At 42.3% G+C, this 20,628-nt stretch overlaps 1 protein-coding gene across 1 annotated transcript in view; it reads right to left on the bottom strand.

Moving 5' to 3' along the window:
• trpm5 (transient receptor potential cation channel, subfamily M, member 5) overlaps positions 1 to 20,628 on the bottom strand; it is a 94,589-nt gene that overhangs the window by 37,825 nt on the left and 36,136 nt on the right. Inside the window, exons 12-16 of the mRNA XM_083759894.1 lie at positions 17,874 to 18,017; positions 11,654 to 11,777; positions 10,124 to 10,269; positions 7,169 to 7,281; positions 5,834 to 5,932 (exon numbers count right to left, since the gene is read on the bottom strand). Coding sequence (XP_083616020.1) covers positions 5,834 to 5,932; positions 7,169 to 7,281; positions 10,124 to 10,269; positions 11,654 to 11,777; positions 17,874 to 18,017 — 626 coding nt within the window. The remainder of the gene's footprint in view (positions 1 to 5,833; positions 5,933 to 7,168; positions 7,282 to 10,123; positions 10,270 to 11,653; positions 11,778 to 17,873; positions 18,018 to 20,628) is intronic.

The raw sequence follows: 20,628 nt of genomic DNA, 5'->3' as shown, positions 1-20,628 counted from the left end.
GATTTTTACTCTTCACATGTTTTCACTGATAACATGGACTAATATTTTTACACTGGTATCAGACATGGTCAAATGAATCCTGGGCCAAATGAGACTATTATCAGACCATTTCTAATGAAGGTAACCCTTCACATAACACAGTCAGTGCCATGCTGAATGCTAGCAAATGTCAAACTGAAACAGTTGAATTACTGGTAAAGTAATAAATGTACAGTAGGCCTACTTATTATAGCCTATGCATACCTTCAATGAATTGAAACCAAAATGTGAAGCTCAGTTTTATTTACAGAAATAAAAGAAAAATATATTATTGCAGCTGGGATGTTATAGCTGCAAAGACTTCCTCGAATCCGAAGACGGTTTCCAGCACCAAATCTCCTTGCAGTCAGAAGTTCTCAGAACCCACTCGAGAAAGTGTCTGTAGGCAACCCAACCAAGCGATTTTGACTGAAAGATATAATTGACAATAAAAGTATAAAACAGACGTGATTATAGTTCGGTAAACTATAGCTAATATAGTACATATAGACCGGGATATTTCTGATATTCCACTAATAAGACAGCAGTGGAGTAGAATTGACTCTTCAGTTACAGTAATATACACACCGCTACCTAAAGTAGCCTAATATTTGACATGTACAACGAACACTTACACTGGGTTGAATATCAATTCGGACGCTACAATTACAAGATAGCATATCAAGTCTCTAGAACAAACAAGCCTGTTTCATTCTTGCCTCTCTTACTTCAAGAACGGACGATTAAAGCATTACTCAAGCTGCTTACACTTTATTCACATAACATATAACATAGCATGTTTACAGTCTGGTTCTGTCACTCGAGCACGTTCACTCTGCTGCCCTGGTGTCTAACATGCGTGCGGAAACACGTAGCCAACTAACAATCATAATTGTTACAAAGCCTGAGATTTATTCTGTCGTAGATGTATTTGTCGATTCTGACATGTCATAATCGATATCTACGAGAGTCTAAATCCTAGGCAACAAACCATTAAGCCCCGCTCGCAACCTACATAAAGTTTCTGACATTGTCATCCAACTGTCAGAAACTTTACGTAGGGTTCCAAGCGGGGCTACAAACCAATGCACTCGGATAAGAACCACGGTTAGCTTGGTTTAGCATACACAAAAGACAACGTAAGAAGTTGACAACAGCTATACAATACTACATTTGTAGCAATATAGGCCTACTTACTCGTGCCAGACAATATTCCATCCACACGGTTCTGGACCAAGCGTTTAAAGCAGTTGTTTTCTCTGTATACTCTCTCTGGTGCTGCGACATGATACAAACACAATAACAAATGCGCATGTGGGGGTGTAGTCAACGTAGGTAGGTGGAACAGTGTCCGTGACGAGTGTGTCTTGGGGGCCGGTCTAGCTGCAGTGTGAAGAGACAAATGTAGTCCGGAAAGAATACGGAACGTTTGCTCTGACGTCAGTGCAGATCGGATAATCTAAAATATCTAAAACCAGAGATTACACAAAAAATAACGCCAGGAAAGTGTTCTATATCTTATAAAGGTCATTGATATATATTTTTTTGCTAAAAGGGTGAAGTGTCCCTTTAAGCAAGTACCTATAGGGTGGGGCCGGCATTGATCCTAATAGGGAGTTTGTTCCATCTGTCCTTACTGTGCTAGATTGAGATTGACTGAGATAATCTTGTCTTTGTCCTTTACCTCATTGCTTTGTAAAGCTGTAATTTTAATTCACTAGACTTGTACGTGCCCGTCGCATCGGCCACCGGCCTACTTGGGAACGATGCAACTTGGGAACCTAATAATACCCGTTGTCAACTTGTCATAGCACCCATAACAACTATCCGTCTGTGTCCCTCATTAGACCCACTGGCAGAGCCTGAGCAGAGCCTTTTGTGGTGGTTCTGGATAACCGTGGGTCCGCCCGACTCGATACCGGGAACCTGCGGGGTGGAAGGCGTGTGTCTAAGGCGAAGCTCTCCGTCTTGGTCTCGGATGCAATAAATGGTCAACAACACTTCAGTTCACCTCTCTCTGCCTGCTTCTTCATCCGATTGTCTGATGCTTTGATGCTAGCTGGTTTAACTCTTCTACAGTCTGCCGTTTGTGTTAGAGAACTCCAGTCTTCTCTAGTTTAGGTGGTGTGAAAATACACGACACACCCATTTTAACTGTCTGTCTTTGGAGATCTCTGTATCTGCCTGCCTGTGTGTGAAGAGGGCAAACTGACTGACTGGGAAAAGTGGAATGGTTAAGTAGGCTAATCAATTGTCAGGTGTGGGGTTGCCATGGCAATCAATTGGCTGAGGCAGAGGCTGGAAATTGCACAGGTGAGGGGATTTAGGCTGATTAGGCCATGCACTGGCAGAGCCCATGACCAGAGCCTTACATTTTGCGGTGGTTCTGGAGAACCGTGGGTCCGACCGACTCGAGGCCGGGCACTGCACTCCCTGTGGGGGTGTGGAACGAGTGTGTCAAATTCGAAGTCGGTGGGGCAGACGGTTCACGAGTTACGTGCATTACAACCGCACACGCACGCACGCACGCACGCACACAGAGACGTGGCACATTTATAGTAGCACTAGACCTTCATTGTTTATATTGATCCACCACTAGAGCGTGACTTGAATCGTGGTAGAGAGTTGCGTTCAGGGTTCGTCCAATGAGGAAACACTAGACTGAAATGTGCCGCAAAGTCACTGCAGGAACTCTGAAAGTGAAGTGTGAAAGTGACACCGTTGAATTAAGTGTACGACATCAAGGGCTGAAATTGAAATTTAAGCCCTGTTTATAGTCTAACTGTCTAAATGCGATTATACGGCTTATATGGCTTATAATGACTACAATAGTCGACTTCAATTTACGATGCCTTCAATCACAGCTTATTAGTGAAAGCCGCCTGCCGCCACAAAGTGGCCAGCTGTGAAACGTATTGTAATGAGAATGTCAAACGCAGTTAAAAAAATGTAGACCTCATCAGCACGTTCTCATTCTAATATACACAGTGCAATCTCATTACAATAACTATGGTCCCTGTCGGCTGGAAACCTCATTATGTCCAAAAACTGTTACTTTAGGGGCGCTGGAAGGTATTTATACCAGGGGGTGCGCTCGGCCGCGCGAAAGATTTCGGGTCTTATTCGGGTATAATTGGCCTAATAATGACTTATTTAGGACCTAGTTAACCGAGGTAATCATAATAACAGTATGTGACTCTTATTGTGTTGTTGTTTGGGTTAGATTTCTTTAAACCTGGTGCAGGTGAAAGTAAAACTACAATACGTTTTGCTGTCTCGTCATGTTGTGTCTATCTGTCAACTCACTCGCTGTGCATTTTGCATTCAGCACGCTCTGATAGACATGTCAAAAAATTCTCCTCTCCACCAGCAGGGGGTGCTGGAGCACCCTCCGCACCCCCCTTCCAGCACTGATGCTTTTCAGATTCAAATTCAAATGTGGCTAAAGTAGCAGATATACAAGCTCGGTTTCCAGCTTGTTATTTTGTGTGATGATGCAGTCATGCATGTCAAGTAGGGGGCGTTAATTTACAAAACACAACAAAATAGAATATGGAGATTGGTTTTCGCCAAACAACAGCATATAATATGTGGCATTTACACAAATTATAGGTTGCCATGTTACCAGCCCGAGGACGATTCTACAAATGCCTTCTAAATCCTGAAGAGTTTTCTGAAAAACCCATGTTTCTATGTCAGTGGTTCTCAAACTATTTCATGTCAAGAACCCCTAGAATTATCTGTAATTGGCCGCCGACCCCCATCTCAAAATATGTAGGACCCCACCATGAAGCAAAGATTTGAGTTAAAAACTCTGAAAGAATATATATTAAAAGATTTGCGCCACATTTTCACGATTCTTCAAAAATAGCAGATCTACAAGCTCGTAGCGTGAGCTTTTAGATCTGCTATTTTTCAATAGCTAAAGTATAACATAATGCTTAAAACACCAGAAGGGGTTCCCGCCCAAAATGGGTTAAGCGCTTAAGTCTGATTTAGTTCTTTATTGTACGATATTGTCATGATTTTAACAGTTTTTAACATGCAGAACAATAAGGAAACAAGAAAAAACGACGGACAGGGTATGGGTGGAAACTGAAGCGGATTAAATTAAATAAATTGTCACAATAGAAATATTGCCAGATATTTTTTTAGAAAATAACATGCAATTGTTTGACAATTTGGGGAATTTTCTGTTTCTACATACAGGGGTGGGCAACTTTGACGATGGCGAGGGCCACTATATTTCCACACTCCAGAGGGCCACATTGCATATTACTGTCGTAGCAATATACAAGCCCAAAATGCGTCGCACTGCGATGCGTTTTGAGCTTGTAGATCAGCTATTTTTGCTAATATTTGAATTGAAATCCTGAATTTTCTGTTGGAATCCTGAAAAGTTACACACACACATTTTTATGAACTAAATACAAATACATTGGACATAAGAAAATATCATTTTTAATTTTATTTTTTATCCCACGATTTTGTAACCCATTTTCACCCCTGTGTCAATTCTAATGTGATCCTGGGCTCTACACACCCTCCACCAACCTAGTCCACATATATGGGGGACATGGGGAGAGCAACGCACTTGAACTCATGCTTCCTTCATGCCTGAGTGTCCAAGTTGCTCCTTTACACCTAACAGGGGGGAGTTTCCCTGGTTGGACGTAGCGCGTGGAAGGAACACGTTATTCCAACCAGTTCCATTCTGAACTGGAAATACCATTTTAATTCTACTCATTTAGCTACTAATTTAGACTGAAGTAATTAACGCGGGTCATCTTTGCAAATCAATAATGGGGGCCACATTAAGTGAAGGTGGGGGCCGCATGTGGCCCCCGGGACACCAGTTGCCCATGTATGTTCTATAATAACATGTCAAAAATAGCAATGCTGACATCGGGTACATGGGTCCTCTATTTGTGCGAGGCATGCTCTTTATTCAATGTAAACCACTACACCGTGTCTACTACACCAAGGCCAGGTTGTCTAGAATTTATAATGATGTGTCTAGTGTGATAGATGTCGGCAAGCTCCTGCAGACCTCATCCATACGTTCTGGCTCTGCCCTTCTCTACACAAATATTGGACAGATATCTTTAATTCCTTATCAGCGATAGTCGGGCAAAGAGTGGAGCCCACACCTTTGGGGGCCCTGTTTGGTGTTTTCCCCTCGGTACTGTCGTTCTCTAAACCAGAGATGGATGTTTTGTCTTTTGTCACTCTGTTAGCTAGGAGACTAATCTTGATCAACTGGAAATCGCCCACTTCCCCTTCTCACATTCACTGGATTAGGGACACCTTGTACTGTGTAAAACTGGAGAAGATTAGACTCTCCTTAAATGGTTCTTCCGATAAGTTTGGGAGGATATGGGGTCCATTGAATTATTTCAATTCATTCAGAAATTGAATCCGTCTCTGCTTGAGGATGTGTGAGGTCTGCTGGACTTTTGATTTAAAAGTATACTGTGATTGGATTGCCGTGATGATGTAATGCGGATTATGGATGTATCATGTACTTATAATTGTTTGTAGGATGTTGTGTATACTGTTGTTTTGTCTGTTTTTGTCTGCCTTTTATTTTTCAACTTTTATTGATCCTGTATTTAAGGTTTGTTTGTCTTAATGTTTTCTGTTGTCCTTTTTCTTTGGGGGTTGAAAATTCAATGTATTTATTCTTGTACGTTATACTTGTGGGGTTTATTAAGAGAAGCTGTTAATGCCACCATTTATTATTTCTCAACTCCAGTATTTAAATAATGCTGTGAAAAAACCAATAAATAAAATAGCGATGCTGTGTTGAACTCACAGTGGGTCGTCGTCGCTGAGCAGCAACGCCTTCTCCGTGTCCATGCTGTCCAGCTCTGCAAACTGCTCCCCTCCTGCACGATTATCCAACTCCTCCTCACTGACACACACACACGCACGCGCACGCACACGCGCACGCACACACACACGTTTGTATTACTGTACTTGTGAGGATATATCAACATTTTAGGATGTTACTTGTTACTTGTAACATTGTAAACGATTCTCTAAAAAGAAGTTTTTTCAGTATGATCTCTGGGATCCCAATATAACACAGTAAGATCCTCACTGTTATTATAACTCTGAACGTGGACCAAACAGTGTGTTATTATAACTCTGAACGTGGACCAAACAGCGTGTTATTATAACTCTGAACGTGGACCAAACAGCGTGTTATTATAACTCTGAACGTGGACCAAACAGCGTGTTATTATAACTCTGAACGTGGACCAAACAGCGTGTTATTATAACTCTGAACGTGGACCAAACAGCATGTTATTATAACTCTGAACGTGGACCAAACAGCGTGTTATTTATGCATAATGAACCGATCAGCTCGTTAATCAAAGCCCATCAGAGCATGGATTTGCGTGAAGTTTGTGCTGTATCCGACATGACAGCCATGTAAACATTTACAACTAAACGTTGCTCTCAAGAATGTTTCTGAAAGCATTCGAAGCGAGAAATAGATGATGCAATAACCGAAAATGTATTCTATACTTGATCAACACTTCCTTGTTTCCCTCGAGGCCAACGTGTCACGCTGGAAGGACGGCCAGCGCAATCGCAATAATTATGGAATATACTTTTGTTACGGCAAGCAAGGAAATACTTTGTTTTGTTGTTACTTTTGGGTCAATCAATTAATATTATTATCCCTTGCGTAATATAGCTGGGGACCCCCTGGAAGCCCCTATAAAAACACCCGGGGGTCCCTGCCTGGACCCCCATGTTGAGAACCGATACAGTAGATTGATTGCGAATGCAATGAGCAGCTTGGAAGCCAAGCAAAACTGTGTAAAAAAAGAAATCATACAAAAAAAAAGAAAACGTAAAAAAAAAGTACGTAATTTATTCTAATTGTTGTTATTGCAATTTACGAGCTGCGTTCTCTCCCCTTTTTTTGGGGTACTAGATATAAATGGCAATAAATGGGGGTCAGTAGCCTCTGCATGTCAAACTGGGGGTCCTTTTCAAATGGGGTCTTGCCCTGAACATTAATTTTCAGGGCAAGACCTCGACCGTGCCGACTCGGCCCCCAGCCTGGGACCCTAGTCAAAATATGGCCCTTGATGAAAATGAATTGGGGAACCCTGCTGTAGTGTGTAAAACTCACCTGAACTTGATGAGGTTGGTCCAGATGAGTGCCGGACAGAAGAAGGACACCACTAGTCTGGAGATGGCTGTGTCAGTGGTCATGGCGCCCCACCAGATCTTAGTCAGGAGAGCCTACAGTATATACAGCATGTTCGTTAGGTCACCTGTTGCAGTATGTTTTTCAGCCCTTTATAATGTCACGGTCCATTATTTAAAACCCATTTGGGGCGAGAACCCCTTTTGGTGTTTTAAGCATTATGTTATAATTTAGCTATTGAAAAATAGCAGACCTACAAGCTCGTAGCGCTACGAGCTTGTAGGTCTGCTATTTTTTAAAAATCTTGAAAATGTGGCGCAATATATAATATTCTTTTAGAGCGAACGTTTTTTAACTCTAATCTTTGCTTCTGGGGGAGTCCCTGGAACAACCTATTTTCAGATGGGGTTACCCTTAAAACTAAGACAATCGCTGACAAAATATATATTTTTAATGACAATCACTACGACCACAAATGTCCCAAGAAACTAGCTAGCCTAGCCACCGAGTTTGCTAGCGCTCTGGGAGAACAGAGCAGCTGAATTCTTTGTTTTGATTAACCCACGGCTAGAAGGCTGTTTCAACCAATCAGATTGCTTCCTAGAAACGACCTGTGGTATAATTGATGAGATTAGCCTCTGAGACCCAAAACTAGACTATTTTGTTGCCGGTGAATCCATGTTGTATTGATGTGGTATACCGTACCATGGAGGAGAGATAACAGGCAAAAAAATTATCCACATTCTCTAGTTGGGTAGTCTTCTTGTGAAATGACCGTAAGTAATGCAGATGTTTTAAACGATGATTTAACACGTAAAACGATTTAACACGTAAAATGAAACACTAAGAGCTAAAGATCTATAATTTGGTTATATCAACGCCACCTGGGGACCACCTGGAACCCTCTCAAGGACCACATGGTGCCGGGGTTTACCTGAGCAAGCCTATAAAATGTTCGAATTTGTTACACTGTGTAGAATGTTCTATTCTATGGTTTAGTCTCATTTGACCCTGAATGAACTAAAGCACAATGCTTTAAATAGCCTAGTTGTGTGGAGCAGCATCCACATACTATATGGATGTATACCACAAGGGGGCGGCATAAGCCTTGGAATGTGTGTGTGTGTGTGTGTGTGTGTGTGTGTGTGTGTGTGTGTGTGTGTGTGTGTGTGTGTGTGTGTGTGTGTGCGTGCGTGCGTGCGTGCGTGCGTGCGTGCGTGCGTGCGTGCGTGCGTGCGTGCGTGCGTGCCTGCCAAGGTTATAATAGTTTTGGTTTTTTCATTATAGTTTAGTTTTAGTTAGTTTAGACATATTTTTTTCTAATTCAGTTAGTTTTAGTTAGTTTTCAGAGCGGGTTTGCTAGTTTTAGTTTAGTTTTTATTTTGTGAAAATGCTTAGTTTTAGTTTAGTTTTAGTTTAGTTTTAGTTTAGTTTTAGTTTTTTCGTACTTTGGTTTATTTGTAACGAAGTATAGGATTAAAAAAGATCAGAGCAAGTATTGTGTAATAAAAACTCAACAAAAGATACCATTTAAAAGTATATATATTCAGTCTCTGTTGGACAATCAACCATGACATACTTCGCATATTTTCCCATCCTCATCCACAAGGCACTTGCTTGCATCTCCCACACAGTCATATTCGAAGAAATCCCATATTGGGCTGTGGTGGCCACCTGCAAGACCTCAGAAAGGAGGACACTTTTGCGGGGCTCTCTCCCCAGCCCCCCCCCCCCCCCCCCCCCCCAAACAGACACACACAGTGTTTAGAAAAGCGCTATAAAATTCCAGATATTATTATTATTACTATACTATTGCACGCACCTGATTTTCACCACCATCATCTCCAGCAGTATGTCCACAGAGAACATATATTTGCTAATTCAATTAACCTTTTTAAATGATGGGGTACCACAAAGGTCATTCCTTTTATAATCAATTTATTTTATTTCATGTTTAGATATGTTTTATGTTGAATCTCTTTCTTGTGGGGTTTTTTATACAGTCTTATGGTCATCGGTGTGGGACATAGAATGAAGCCAGTAGCCTATGTTCACAGTGCTTTAGCCTCCCTTTCTTTATGATGTCGAGCCATATTGCTCATTAAATGTAGTTTTTCATTTTGCATTTTTGGTTTATTTATCCCTGCATTAACTATACTAAAGTGATTGTGAGAACACACATTCCACAAAAAACAAACAGACCATCCCACTGGCAGTGTTGACAGGTTTTGGAAGAGAAACAAGCAACCATGTCTATGAAAACAAGCCCAAAAGAAGCCTGACTAGGCTTAGTAGGCTATTTTATAAAACAAGGCCAAAGTCGCTTATAATTAAGCGGACATGGCAACGTCTCCTCTCTCTTTTTAAGACAGAGGGAGTGTGGCTGGCTCGCTGCGGAGCTGAGCAGCTCTGCGGAGATTTTAATACAGAGACAACGTAAATGACAGTTATGACACAAGCACTGTATATCACACAAAACCGGACAATTATGTGTCCGGCCAGAGGTTGAGTTGGGAGGAGGACAGGTGGTTCTAAAACCGGACTGTCCGGCGTGAAACCGGACGTCTGGCCACTCTTTCTGCCAACATTTTTGCGAGATGCAAACAGCAGCATTAAAACTTGAAGCGACCACGGGGCTGCACTGCAGAATGTAAACACGGGTCGTAAAGCGTTGTGACATGCTGCCTTACGGTGCTGAAAAGTGCCGTAAAAACGGCTCGGGAAATAAGGAAAAGAACCGAATTAATTTAAATGCTGAAAATAGCAGATCCACAAGCTCACAACGCTGAACTTGTGAGCTTGTAGATTTTCTACAAGTGTAAAAACCGTCATTACGACGGCATCAAGGCCTGTCAAAATACATTTTCTTCGACTAAATCAACAGTAGATTTAGTATAGTTATGATATTTAGTACTCCATCATGTTGTTTAAATGTACCTGGACGCCATCGTGGGCGAAGAAGCTCTTGGCGTCGGCCTCGGTTGCCAGGTTGAGCACGGTGGATTTGCTCCAGCAGCAGGTTCGTCTCACCAGCAGAGCGTACGCCCTGTCCTCGCTGTTGGAGTAGCATTCTCCAAACAGATCTGAAGTTCAAATGTGGAGATAAACAGTGGAGATTTAATTTGACGGCACATTTAGATTTAGTGTTTTAGTATTATTTTAGTTACATTGTAGTATAACTATAGACCTGTACGTTGCCCGTTGGCCACCAGCCTACCACTAGAGAGTGGGTGGAACGCATGTGTCGAATGTGAAGTCGGTGGGGCAAATGGTTCTCGAGTTACGTGCATTACAACCGGACACACACACACGCACGCACGCACGCAGACAGACAGAGACGCGGATCATAGGTAAACCAATAATCTATCGTCAGTCTATAAACAGTATAATATAAAAAGTGTTGTGTCTTAGTGTGATAGGATCCAGGTCAACAAATTAAGTGCTACTGTACGTACAGGCTGAGGTGGACTCTGAAGAGGTGAGTCCTCATGGGATGACCTTTTACGCGGAGCCTGGGAGTCGAGGGGGGCGCTTGTTTTACAGGCCACCGGATTAAGGTTGGTGAGGGTTCCGTTAAAACGACCGGATTGAGGTTGTTGAGGGGTGCGTTAAAACGACCGGATTGAGGTTGGTATGGGGTCCGTTAAAACAACCGGATTAAGGTTGGTGAGGGGTCCATTAAAACGACCGGATTGAGGTTGGTAAGGGGTCCGTTAAAACACACCGGATTAAGGTTGGTGAGGGGTCCGTTAAAACGACCGGATTAAGGTTAGTGAGGGGTCCGTTAAAATGACCGGATTAAGGTTGGTGAGGGGTCCATTAAAACCCACAGGATTAAGGTTGGTGAGGGGTCCATTAAAACCCACAGGATTAATGTTGGTGAGGGGTCCGTTAAAACGACCGGATTAAGGTTGGTGAGGGGTCCGTTAAAACGACCGGATTAAGGTTGGTGAGGGGTCCGTTAAAACCCACGGGATTAAGGTTGGTGAGGGGTCCGTTAAAACAACCGGATTGAGGTTGGTGAGGGGTCCGTTAAAACGACCGGATTGAGGTTGGTGAGGGGTCCGTTAAAACACACCGGATTAAGGTTGGTGAGGGGTCCGTTAAAACGACCGGATTGAGGTTGGTGAGGGGTCCGTTAAAATGACTGGATTAAGGTTGGTGAGGGGTCCGTTAAAACTACTGGATTAAGGTTGGTGAGGGGTCCGTTAAAACGACTGGATTAAGGTTGGTGAGGAATGCGCTGCTCCGTGAGCGCAGACCCACGAGCTTGTAGGTCTGCTATTTTTGAAAAATCGAAGAACGAAGAAACATAGCTTTTTCAGAAAACTGTCAGGATGTAGGAAGACATTTTTAGAATCTGATCTCAGGTCAAAATGGGTTAAGGCCGGGGCGTCCCTCTCCCTCATGTTGTTTACTCTGATCTTTATACACAACATGTCTAATATTATTGTTCTGTTGACTCACCGAGAGCAAACTGCTCATACTTGGCCTCCTTCATGCTGCGCGCCGACTCGGCCTCAGACTCCAGGCGCGCCATCTCTTTTAGGATCTTACAGCCCACCAGAGCGGCAGCTACAGCCTCAGGGCCCTGCAGTTCAAACATAACAGATCTTACAGCCCACCGGAGCTGCAGCCACAGCCGCAGGTCCCCTCAAACCAGTGTTGATTTCGTCGACTAAAACTAAGAACGAAAAATTTTCCTTTTTTCACTGACGAAAACTTAATAGAAACTAAATGAAAACTAAGCTATGATGACTAAAACTATAAGACAAAATATACTGTCAATTCCATCAACAAATAAAAACTAGACTAAAATGTTAGGAAGGGACTAGTGGACAAGAGATCCACTATAAGTCAGTTTACAATTAGTTGCATGATGAAAATAGCCGATCTACAGGCTCACAGCTTGTAGATCGGATATGAGCTTGCAGAACGGTGAAAAGCTTGTAGATCGGTGAAAAGCTTGCAGATCGGTGAAAAGAACAGTCATTATGACGGCATCAAGGCCAGCCAAAATACATTTTGTTCAACTAAATCAACTGTAGATTTAGTCGGGTCCCCCGAAAAAAATAAAAATAAAATAAACTTTTTTCTTTTTCTTTTTTTTTTACTGAATGGACAATGGAAATGATAGTACACTACACAATAGTACCCTAGACACAAGTACCCTAGACACAAGTCCAGGGGTGCACAAAGGATACATCCATTTGGAATGTATCAATTTATGTTGTTCCAGGGACCATCCCCCCAGAAGCAAAGATTTGAGTTATAAAAATTCGCTCTGAAAGAATATATACATTCAAAGATTTGAGCCACATTTTCACGATTAAAAAAAAATAGCAGACCCACAAGTTCATTTTTCAATAGCTAAATTATAACATAATGCTTATTTTGTGGAAAGACGGGAGACAATACATTCTGAACAGAACCAGTTTACAGTACATTTCTAACAGACGGAAGGCTATTGACCTTTTTTACCAATAAAATAATATTAAAGATGGAGTGCCACATTTTTGTATTTTTCATGTGTCTATGAGGTGACAGTACTTCATTAGACACCCTGGAGTTGTTTTTATGTGCAATGGTGTATTAACTTTGTATTTAGGGTTTCTTCCTGGAGGCTGAAGCCTTGACAGTCAAACGGGCCAATGAAATAAACAGTAATATAGTGACATCACACTATCAGCCCCTCCCCTAACCCCTCCCTCTTTATCATACAACTACAGCTGTGGGTGCGGCTTCAGTTCAGGTGGATCACCGCCCATCACCACCCACCAGGCAAACCAGGCATACTTAATGAACTGGTGGGCGTGTCCATGATTTTAACAAATACTGTACACTTTTTGGAAAAAGTTATTCCCCCTTTGTAATACCTGATGATCATGTTTTAGGGTGGAAAAAAATGGTGGCACTCTCATCTTTAAAGAAACTGTTAACTCTAACCAGATCACATCATCTTACTTGAAATGTGATGTGATGTCTTCTTACCCCCCCCTCCACCCCCCCTATCCTTCTTCTTCCTCTTTTTCTTTCTTTTTTTCTATGATGCAAGAAAGATGTATTTGGCGCTGCACTGTGGCGACAGGCTAGGGCTAGGGCTACGCTTGCATGCGGGCCCTTTGTCTAAGACAAATTTCTTCCTCGGGAGACTAATAAAGTACATCTCTATCTCTATCTCTATATGTGTACCGTCACTTTGAGCGTAATTTTGGTTTACACGTACAGCGCTGGTTGGCAGATATCAATACACTTTTAAACCAAATCCTCAAACTTCTCCATTATTTCAAACGGCTCCATTATCACAGACAAACAAATTATAGCAAACAGTTTTAATAATTTCTTCACTAACATTGCCACCCAGTTGGTTGATAAACTCCCCCCGCATTCAGGCCTGTACGGTGCTGAACACATCAAAACCCACTATTTAAAATTAGGGGCCCAACAAGACTCCTTTTCAATACAACCAGTAGGTAACGAAGAGGTGTTGAAAAAACTCATGGCCCTTCAGCCAAACAAGGCTACTGGGTATGATAATATCCCCAGCAGATTTCTTAGAGACGCTGCTGTCTCCATAGCTCCAATTATAGCCCACATAACAAATTTATCCATCAGCCATGTCCCAAAGGAACTAAAGATGGCACGAGTAATCCCCCTATTTAAAAAGGGAAGCAAATTAGATACTGGGAACTACCGCCCTGTATCCATCCTGAGTTCTACATCTAAAGTAATAGAGAGATTAATTTATGAACAGATCAACAGCTACCTAAACGAACGCAACCTGCTGTTCGAGTTCCAGTCTGGATTCAGAACATCCCAATCCACTGACACCTGCCTATTGTACCTGCACGACTACATCAAGCGTGAGGTAGATTCGGGCATGGTCATGCTGGACCTCCAAAAAGCGTTTGACACTGTTAACCACTCAATCCTACTTGACAAACTGGAGGCGATAGGATTTACTAGTACATCAGTACGCTGGATGAAATCCTACCTTGAGGGAAGAGAACAAATGGTGGACATAAATGGAACCTTGTCCTCCCCCCTCTCAGTGAACTGTGGGGTGCCCCAAGGAAGCATACTAGGGCCGCTATTATTTCTATTATATATTAACGACATAAGTGCTGCCTGTAATTGTAAATTGTTCCTGTTTGCAGACGACTCAGCACTCCTGATATCGGGAGAACACAAAACACAGGTTGAGGAGGCACTCAGCTCAGAACTCACCAATATCCAAACTTGGCTTACAGATAACAAACTCTCATTGCATTTAGGTAAAACAGATTCCATCCTTTTTGGGTCCAACCATTCCCTTAATAGGGTAACGGATTTTAAGGTCAGTATTGATGACACAGTAATAGCTAACAAAGAAGAGGTTACATATCTGGGCTGTATCCTGGACAATAAACTGACGGGTGAAGGCATGGCAACAAGAGCGATCAAAAAAGTAAATCAAAGAACAAGATTCTTGGGCAGAATCTCCTCATTTGTTAACAAGACAAGGACAAGAAAGACAAGAAAAGGACACTAGCTGGAGCTCTCATTCAGCCCTTATTTGACTATGCATGCACCTCCTGGTATTCCAACATCTCAATGTCACAAATAAATAAGCTCCAGACCTCTCAAAACAAACTAATCAGACTTTTACTAGGATTAGGACCATAGACTGTAAGAAATATGGACAAAGCGTTCCCCGGGTCTAACATGGACGTAAAATGAAGCCTCTTATTCCTGCACTGTAAGTCGCCATCTTTCTAGATCCGTTTGGGCCCAGCTGGCCATTGGCTGGCTCCGTTTGGGCCCAGCTGGCCATTGGCTGCCCAGACAACGAGGCGGGACTTCCCCCCTTCTTCTCCGTTGGTTTTTATTTTGACTCGAGTGGGTGGGGACTCCCGATAATAGACTGTAACGGTAGCCACGCCCCTCAGAACATACGCGACTTTATGGTCATTTATTTTATAAATGGGACCATAATTTTCCAAAAATAATATTATGACATTAGAAATGAGACATTAAACTAGTGACTGGAAGCAGAAAGTATTCATGACCATGTTTATTAAGGTAATACAGTCTAGGTGAAGTTGGGCCCAAATACATGGACTTCTATGGGGCTATGGGTTTTTTTGGGTCCAGTGACAGCGCCACAACAGGACATTATATGAACTTTCAGGAGTTTCAGGCTTCACAAAATATCTGTCTGACTGCCCCCCTGATTAGGACCCATGACCCACCTCTGTGCAACACAATTTGATAGCATAGGTTGGCTCAGTGTTGAGGACAGAGTTAAACAACTGAAAATGGGACTAGCATTCAAGATTGTAAATGCAGCTCTGCCGTCCATACCCACAGTGCCCATTTACTTGACTGATTACCTCAAAAAGGTGAGCAACTCCCACAGCCATAATACTAGAGGGAGTGTAAATAATGATCTGGTGCCACCCATTTTCAGAACAAATATGGGTAAATTCACATTTCACAGCACTGCCACTCAAGTGTGGAATGCCCTGCCCCCTTCCCTCAAAACAAGCATATCACTGGTTTCCTTTAAAAAGGGTCTGAAAACTCACCGTTCACTGTCATCAGGTCAAAGGGAGAGAAGGTGATTGGCTCTCTCCCCCCCCCCCCTTTTTTATGTTTTATTAATGTATTTCTATTCCAACCTGTACATATAGATTTAGTGTGTTTGAGAAACGTATTGTTTGTTGTCATTGTGAATGAATGCATGGGACCCGAATGGAAACAAGACCGCAAGGTCTTTCTTCGGTGCTGTCCCTTTGGAGCAACGCTGTGCTTGACTTACCCTGTACTGTTTGCATCTAATTGTCTAATAAAATTATCAATCAATCAATCAATGGTGAGGTGCTGGCCTAAGGCAGTAAATAAGTAAAAATGAGGAAAAAGGCTGCACACTCGTAGCCACGATGCTGTATATTTATTGACAAGAATCCAACGTTTCGACCTAGTAGGTCTTCTTCATAATATGACCTAAATGTAAGGTTCTATAAAGTAACAATGTCATTCAAGGGTATACCTTGGATGAAAAGGTTAATTTACAGTACTGGTTGTTCTGTATTTACTGTTGTCGAAACATTTCCTGATAAGATTTTGCATGTATTTGTGCTGCCATGGGGATGTGGGGGGGGGGGGGGGGGGGGAATATATGTAAATAATTGTTTTGAAATTACTTATTGTACTGTAAAGAAAATCAATAAACATATGTTTATATGTTCAAAAGTTTGAGAACCACTATAGAAACTAGTCAGTTCTTGCAGATAACATCTTGCCGTAGCGCATGATGTTGATAAATATCACACACACACTGGGCTGAATTCCATAATGACATTTCCATAATGCCACCAGCTGCCACAGCGCTGTTCAGTAAAAGTCCCGTTCATGTGAAGCTCAACTTATTGTCCACCGCACTACAGTGTCACTTGAGGAACATATTGTTTTTTTGTTGTATGAGGGGGAGGGGGGCAGTCGAAACACAGCCGAAAGCCGTACAACAAAAATGTTGTGTCAAACCATGTGACTTCCATTGGAAATGCATTGACACTTATACCCTTTGTTTACATCTAGCATGCATCTAGCATGCATCAATGTTGTATGCTAGATCGAAAGGTGTGAGTGAGGCCTTAGGCCTCTATTGCACCTATACAACAATGTTGCATTCAAGATGTAAGTGTCATGGCCGCCCCGATGCATTTCCAATGGAAGTCACATGGTTTGATACAACATTTTTGTTTGATGGCTGTGTTGTGCCCCGCTCCCCCGCATCAAACAAAAAATTATCAAACCATGTGACTTCCATTGGAAATGCATTGGGGCGGCCATGACCCTTACAACGTGCTTACATCTTGCATGCAACATTGTTGTATTGGTGTAATTGTGGCCTAAAAGACAACTAAAACTATTTACAACCCATCTTCATATAATTAGCCTGGGGCCCACCTATGCTTTCTATGGCATAGGCAGCTCCCAGCAGGATCCGCCGGGAGAATCTAGATGCAGCTGCACGACATGAAACTAATTGATTAGAGCGACAGAGAGAGAGAGAGGAGTGTGTGTGTGTGTGTGTGTGTGTGTGTGTGTGTGTGTGTGTGTGTGTGTGTGTGTGTGTGTGTGTGTGTGTGTACGGGTGTGCGTCAATTTAACAAAGGTGCAGACGATCAGAAATCAGCAGAGAGTGATCGACGTTTGCGCTACTCCATGCCGTATTGAAGTGGACTCGGTTCCCAGGCTTTTTTTTTTTCTCCCTGGAAATAAAAAAAGTCTGGGTTTCGTATAATTGGTCCTCACTAAGACAATATGGTACCGTTTTTGTCTCGTCCTTTAATCCATTTTTGGCGGGAACCCCTTTTGGTGTTAGCATTATGTTATGCTTTAGCTATTGAAAAATAGCAGTGCCACCGAGTGGCGCGCTATGAGCTTGTAGGTCTGCTTTTTATTTATTTATCGAAGAACCACTGACATAGAAACATAGCTTTTTCAGAAAACTGTCAGGATGTAGAAGACTTTTTTTTTAAAATCTGATCTCAGGTCAAAATGGGTTAACATGGAAATTCTGACAATTACTCAAGCAATTATCTAAGCTGGAGATAGTTGTGATGAACTATAGCGAACCACAGGGTACCCTAACAGCTGCAAAATAAGATGAAGTGAGTCAGCGAGAGATTGAAGTACCGACCATGGCCCAGAAGTAGTTAGCCATCTGCTGGCGGTTCTGCAGCACCGCCCACAGGAACAGGTCTCTCCAGGGATGCTCGCAGCGCTCCTGCATCTCCAACTCCAGGTTCTTCTGCAGGCTGTGGAACAGACGCCCCTTAGCAGGCTTCTCCTGGAGGACGACACAAACAAACAAGAATACACTATTATTTGTTTAAGGCTTCACTCACACCTGACAGATTGTTGTATAGCTGATGCAATTTCAATTTTCAATTTAAAGGGCTTTTATTGGCATGAGAAAACATACGTTTACATTGCCAAAGCAGAACGAACAATACAACAATACAACAATACAGCAATACAATCAAAACAAAAATGATGTATATTGAAGGTCAGGATCTTCAATAGATCAACTTCTATGTAGCCTACCAAGATCACTCGATGCAGGTATAGTGCAGGAATATACACAATGATTAGTCTTTAGGGTGGTTGGGTTCCATTTGATATCCTTCTCCTATCACAGCAGCCCACAAATCTTCCTGCTGTGTTTGCACATTGTTGTACTTCGCCCAGCAGATATGGGAGTTTTTTGTCATTGGTCATGTTTTCAAAATCTCCGTGTGTGGTTGTAATCTGTGGGAAGTATGTGTCTCTGATGTCTTGGTACAATGGACAGATGGTTAGGAAGTGTAGCTCGGTTTCCACTTCATTTAGTGTGCAGTGGGTGCATAGTCTGTCTTCTCTCGGGATACAGGTCTGCCTATGACGGCCTTTCTCGATCGCGAGACTGTGCTCACTGAGTCTGTACCTAGTTAAGATTTTTCTTTGTTTTGGGTCGGTCACGGTGCTCAGGTATTCTGCCACTGTGTATTCTCTGTTTAGGGCCAGATAGCATTCTAGTTTACTCTGCTTTTGTGTTGCTTCTTTCCAATGTGTCAGGTAGTTTTCCTTTTGCTGTTTTATAATTTGGTTTAGTCCGATGGGTTTTCTATCTCGTGGCTCTGTTTGTGTTTGTGCCCGGAGTTCCAGGGCCAGCTGGCTGAGGGGGCATCTCTCTAGAGTTTCACTGTGTGTGAGTGCCTTGTTATGGAGTGCATCTAGGTCACTTTCTTTTAGGTGGTTGTAGAACTTAAGTGCTCTCTTTTTTATTTTGATTATGAGTGGGTATCGTCCTAATTCTGCCCTGCATGCATTATTTGGTGTTTTTCGCTGGGTACGGAGAATGGATTTGCAGAATTCTGTGTGTAGGGTCTCGGTTTGGTGTTTATCCCATTTTTCAAGGTCATGGTTTGCTAATGGTCCCCAGATCTCGCAACCATAGAGGGAAATTGGTTCTATCACGGAGTCCAGTATTTTAAGCCAGGTTTTAATTGGGATGTCTATTTTGATGTTTCTTTTGATGGCATAGAATGCCCTTCTTGCCTTGTCTCTCAGGTCCTTTACAGCTTGGTTGTAGTTCCCTGTGCTGCTGATGTTTAGGCCAAGGTAGGTATAGTTTTTTGTTTGTTCTAGTGGGATTGTATTTAGGAAAAATTGGTGGTTTTGGCGGCTGGGCCTTTTTTGAAATATCATGATTTTAGTCTTGGTTAGGTTCACTGTCAGGGCCCATGTCTGGGAGAATTTGTGTAGGAGATCAAGTTGCTGCTGTAGTCCTTCCTTGGTTGGGGACAGCAGCAGCAGGTCATCTGCGTAAAGTAAGCATTTGATTTCTGTGTTTGCCAGGGGGATGCCTGGAGCTGTAGACTGTTCTAACGTTTTTGCTAATTCGTTTATATATATGTTGAAGAGTGTTGGACTCAGGCTGCATCCCTGTCTAACTCCACGGCTTTGGGGGAAAAAGTCTGTGTGCTTTTCGCCTATTTTGACTGCGCATTTGTTGTTAGTGTACATTGATTTTATGATGTCATAGGTTTTCCCCCCAATGCCACTTTCCAACAGTTTGTACATCAGACCCTCATGCCAAATTGAATCGAATGCTTTTTTGAAGTCGACAAAGCAGGAGAATAATTTGCTTTTGTTTTTGTTTATTTGGTTGTCAATTAGGGTGTTGAGAGTGTAAATGTGGTCTGTTGTGCGATATTTTGGTAGAAAGCCAATTTGTGATTTGCTCAGGACATTGCTTTCTGTGAGGAAATTTAGAATTCTTTGGTTGAGGATCATGCAGAGGATCTTTCCGAGGTTGCTGTTTACACAAATCCTGCGGTAGTTATTTGGGTCATATTTGTCTCCACTTTTGTGGAGTGGCGTTATCAGCCCTTGATTCCATGTGCTGGGGAAAATCCCAGAGCTGAGCACGATATTTAGGAGTTTTAATATGGCCAGTTGGAATTTGAGGTCTGTGAAATTTCATTTAGAATTCCGTCTGCCCCACAGGCCTTCTTTGTTTTAAGTGTTTTTATTTTGTCTTGTAGTTCTTTTAGGTTGATTTGGGAATCTAGTGGATTCTGGTAGTCTTTTATGGCTGACTCTAGGTTTTGTAGTTTATCTTTTTTTTGTTTTTGTTCTTTGTTCTTCTCGATTGGGCCAAAGAGGCTAGAAAAATGGTTTACCCATATATCTCCATTTTGGATGGTTAATTCGTCCTGTTTTAGCTTATTAAGTCTGTTCCAGTTTTCCCAGAAGCTGTTTGTCTCTATGGAATCCTCAATATCTTGCAGTTGGTTTCTAACGTGTTGATCTCTTTTTTCTCTTACTGTGTTCTTGTATTGTTTCAGTGTTTCCCCATATTGGAGACATGTGTTGTGGTTGTCTGGGTCTCTGTGTTTTTGGTTTGATAG

The sequence above is a fragment of the Protomyctophum parallelum genome, assembly GCF_964188405.1.
Source record: "Protomyctophum parallelum genome assembly, chromosome: 2".
NCBI classification, from domain to species: Eukaryota; Metazoa; Chordata; class Actinopteri; order Myctophiformes; family Myctophidae; genus Protomyctophum; species Protomyctophum parallelum.
This window is presented reverse-complemented; position numbering and strand designations above follow the sequence as displayed.